Source organism: Anarrhichthys ocellatus, unplaced genomic scaffold (assembly GCF_004355925.1).
Source record: "Anarrhichthys ocellatus isolate YVR2014 unplaced genomic scaffold, GSC_Weel_1.0 scaffold81, whole genome shotgun sequence".
NCBI lineage: Eukaryota > Metazoa > Chordata > Actinopteri > Perciformes > Anarhichadidae > Anarrhichthys > Anarrhichthys ocellatus.
The window spans coordinates 1,517,252-1,521,370 of NW_022280111.1; the positions used below are offsets into that span (position 1 = coordinate 1,517,252).

General features: G+C 45.1%; 1 protein-coding gene across 3 annotated transcripts in view; it reads left to right on the plus strand.

The window, feature by feature from the left end:
• Positions 1 to 4,119, plus strand: part of zfpm2a (zinc finger protein, FOG family member 2a) — a 119,682-nt gene that overhangs the window by 72,693 nt on the left and 42,870 nt on the right. For 2 of the 3 annotated variants that reach the window (XM_031874475.1, XM_031874473.1), the window contains one exon: positions 1,702 to 1,813. In XM_031874475.1, the coding sequence (XP_031730335.1) occupies positions 1,702 to 1,813 (112 nt within the window). The remainder of the gene's footprint in view (positions 1 to 1,701; positions 1,814 to 4,119) is intronic. The other variant, XM_031874474.1, reaches the window with a different exon arrangement.

A 4,119-nucleotide genomic window follows, 5' to 3' on the forward strand; every position in this document is an offset into this window, starting at 1 on the left:
CTCTCTCTCTCTCTCTCTCTCTCTCTCTCTCTCTCTCTCTCTCTCTCATCTGCTGCCAGGACGGGATAAGAGGATGCCAGGAGAAGGAATAAGAATATCAACAGACACAATTTACTGTCTGTGTTTGATCAGTTTGGCAGTGTAGTTTGCCAGCGTGCAGATATATATATACACACACACACACACATTTATATATATATAGGGACTACGTAGGAATCTGTCTTTATTTAGTGTCTTTAATTTTCAGACAAAATCCAAACAGATTGCTATCATCTCCCCGAGATGTATTTGCTGTTACTAAATAAATGCTCTATGAAAAAAAGCAGTCGGTTTGTCCTCCAGCCTCAGACTAGATAGAGTTCATGGCGAGAGAAATGGGCGGCTGGAGGAGGAGGAGGAGGAAGAGGAGGATGAGGAGGAGGGGGGCATGCAGGCGCACTGCCTGTGCTCATCTCTTGTGCATATCTGTGCCAATTCAGACCTTTAACATGCTCAAGTGACATTTGCATTTATCCTCGAAGGTTGTTTGCCTTCTGCGGGGGAGAGAGGAAGTGAAAAAGCGCCAGCATTTCTTCTGTTGCATTAGGCAGATGGACGGCGTCCTGTCGCCTCGGAACGGAAAAAGAAATGAGAGTGTTCGGGATTGCACTCCCAGCCCCGTATTTCTCTTAGCTCAACTATTTCTGTAACATCTTAATGAAGGAGGGTCCCCCCACCCCCACCACCACCACCCACCCTCCACCCCGAGGTTCAAAAGTATAACGGCCTTGAAATACTGACGTTTTGCCTTTGAGTGAGAATAGTAAATACTGTAGCCAGCTGCCTGGGATGTTGCCCACACACTCACACACCCGACGCCACCATTTTGCAAGAGGCGAGAGAAAAAGGAGCACCAGGAAACAAAATAGAACAGAGCAGGAAATCACATGAGGATAAATAGAACCAGCAAGATCCCAGTGACACCGCGGTGGATGTTGCACTCTATCTCCCTCTTTTTTTTTTTCTTCTTCTTTCCGATGGAATAAAACTCCCACGTTTGACCTCTGACCGGGGAAGAAAAACGACCTTACAACATTCTGAATACATTTTTTTTCCCGGCATATTATAAAAACCCCTAACCTCAATCGGCCTTTGAAATGGATACTGATTCTTTAAATTCTTCCCTGCTTGTTTTCAGGAAATGGTGAGATCCCGGGGATAGCAAGGCACAATGCGCCCAAAGTTCAGAGCTGAACGCTCGCTTCCTCCTCTCTGAGAGTCGCCAGCCTTTTCTTCCTTTCTTTCTTCCTTTCTTTCTTTTTACATAAATCCCAGATTTGTACTTCCTAATCTTTAAGCGATCGGATGCTGAATCATTGGGGTTCAGTCCTGGATGATTATTCCTCCTTTTTTGACTCTCTTGCACCCATTTCTCACCACTCCAACCACTGTGCAACCTCTCACACACGCACACACACACACACACACACACACACAACAACCTGCCCTGATTCTCAAATCTTCTCAGCATTGTCAAAAAAAGAAAAAACATTAGAGGAAAAAGAGGATTGGGGTGGACTTGGGTTGCATGGTGTATAGTTTCTGAAATTGTGTGTTTACGGCCATTCAGAGCAGCAGAGGAGCGTAACTCAGTGGTTATTAATGTTTCTTTAATCACCAAAATAAGCGAATGATTAGTGTGTGTTATCTGTCCCCGTCCAGAAGACGAAGAGCACGGTCCCGGTGGTGCTGAGCGCCGGCCCCAGGTGGCTGCTGGATGTGACTTGGCAGGGAGCGGAAGACAACAAAAACAACTGTGTGGTGTACAGCAAAGGTAAGCGAGCAGCGCCGGCATCCTGTTATCTCTCGGCGGCGCGACACACCACGCCACACAGCGCCGCCGCTAAAAAAAAAGAAGAAAAACACTGACAATCCTCCATCCACTCCACTCCCCACCTGCCTGTCTGTCTCCCTCTCCGTCTGTCTCTCTCGCTCCCTCTTTCTTTTACTTTTTTCTCTCTCTCTCTCTCGTGTCTTCCTCACTTCTCAAAGTCACAAACATGCAGAAATAATTGCACTGCGAGGACACACACACACACATGCACACACCATATCTGTTTTACTCCAAAGAGTAATTTATATCACTAAAACTCTGATTAGGAACTGAGAAACATCACTTGACACACAAAGTTAATGGTCTTTAGATTTCACAAGGTAATTAATGCCCTCCCCCCTCCCTTTTTTTTTTTTTTTTGCTCCTCTTTTATACTAAGTGAATCTATATCTCAGTGCAGATAACGAGCAAGGCACAAGTGGAGTAGGGGCTCGCCATTTCAATTCATTTGTTCTCGCACTAATTCAGCGAAAGCTTTATCTGGAGCATCTTTAATAAATCAGGCGGATATGGATTCATGTAAATAAATAAGCGGGCATATCTGCCAGAAATTTGAAAAAAAAACATGTTTATTCAGCCTTCACCCTGTAAAGCACAAAGAAAAAAACACCAAGTGACTCACTGTCATGAGGATCAACCCTCCTCAATCTGCAGCATTGTGTCTGGCTTGCTCTCATTAAAGCGGCCATACGCGGGACATTGCACAGAGGCCCCGCTTTTGTCTCTGATTGCATGAGGAGATGCTTCGACTGTACGCAGCCCTGACACCACCGTCTGCAGCCTCACTCCCCGTGAAAAGCGGCGGGCTTCCGCAGCTATAATTGGGTCTTGACAGGGGTGTTAACCAGGGAGACGCGCTGACAAATAAACACGTAAATAAAGATGTGTTTTTGGATTCCGAAAAAAGGGGCGAAGGAGAAGGGCTCCATTTATCACTTTTCAAAAAGTGATTACCCCGTGACAATATACCCCCCACCCCACCCCAAAGCTGAAATGGAGCTTCTTCTCCCCTCAAAGTGAATAAGTGGCAGGAGTGGGATTTGCAACCGGGATTTTCAGTCTCCCAATTCTCATCTACTAATCACTAGACTGCACTGGGGAGTTATCCTCTTAACCGGCTACTTAACTTTGTGCTCTTTATCACCAAATCATTAAAGTTTTGATAAGCTGTGAAAGAAGATTATGCACTTCTTTAAAATCTTCTAATCTTTTTGCTCAGTGACTGACTGTATGAAACAAAAAAATGGGGAGGGGGAGGGGGGATAACAGGATTTCTCACTTTATTGTGTTCCCTCTGCCACTCTTCATACATGTGTCCTGGAGATAGCATCATCATCATCATCATCACCACCTCAGCTGTGCATTGCTTGACACTGCCTTTTGTTTGACCCTTCCCGTTTGACCTTATTAAATTACACACACTAACATCTGCAGACGTCCCCTTGTGAGAGTTGTTCTGTGTTGTGCTGCATAAGTTCATTACAGCAAATCCCCCCCCCCCCCCCCCCCACGAGAATCCCCACACACTTGCCAGCTGATGACAAAACAATAATAGAGACGATGTTGAATACCAAGAATTAATTTAAATCTCGCAGTAGAAGTTAAGTATCTCTTGCCACCTCACAGTTTTGAGACGTCGGCAAGACGAAGAGAGAAAAAGAAAAAGGGCACAAAATACATCTAATGCCGTTTAATTCTGCTCATTTTTCTATAGCTTTGTGTTTAGTGATGGAAGTATTATTATTTTTCCCGTAAGAATTTTGAGTTTTCTCATCATGAAAACCGCTACAATATATTTCAAAAATTGGGTACTACGCGGTACATAAACTTCCGGCTGTGTTCCACACTTGACTCCAGCAGCTTTGTAGCAACTCTGTCACATGAGAGCTTTGGCTAAATTGGGTGGGTGTCCGTCTTTCTCGGCTCTCTATCCACATTTTGCTCCTGGCCACTCACACTTTTTTTTTGTGGTGGACTGGGAGTAAGTTCAGAAAGTGGTGAAACGTTTGATGCCGCTCATTCTTCTTCACCGCCAACCTGCAGGTGTGGGCACCCTTATGGAGGTGACACTGAAATTGAATGTCAGCGCGCTGAAAAGAATACCAAAACTTTGTCGAATTAAATTCTGAATCCGGCCTTTTTTTCATTTTTTTTGTTGCGCTCCAGTTTTTGAAGCAGCACCGAAGTCGTATTTATCGCGTTGACGCTACGGCGCGGATCGACTAAAATGGGGGGGGGGGGGGGGG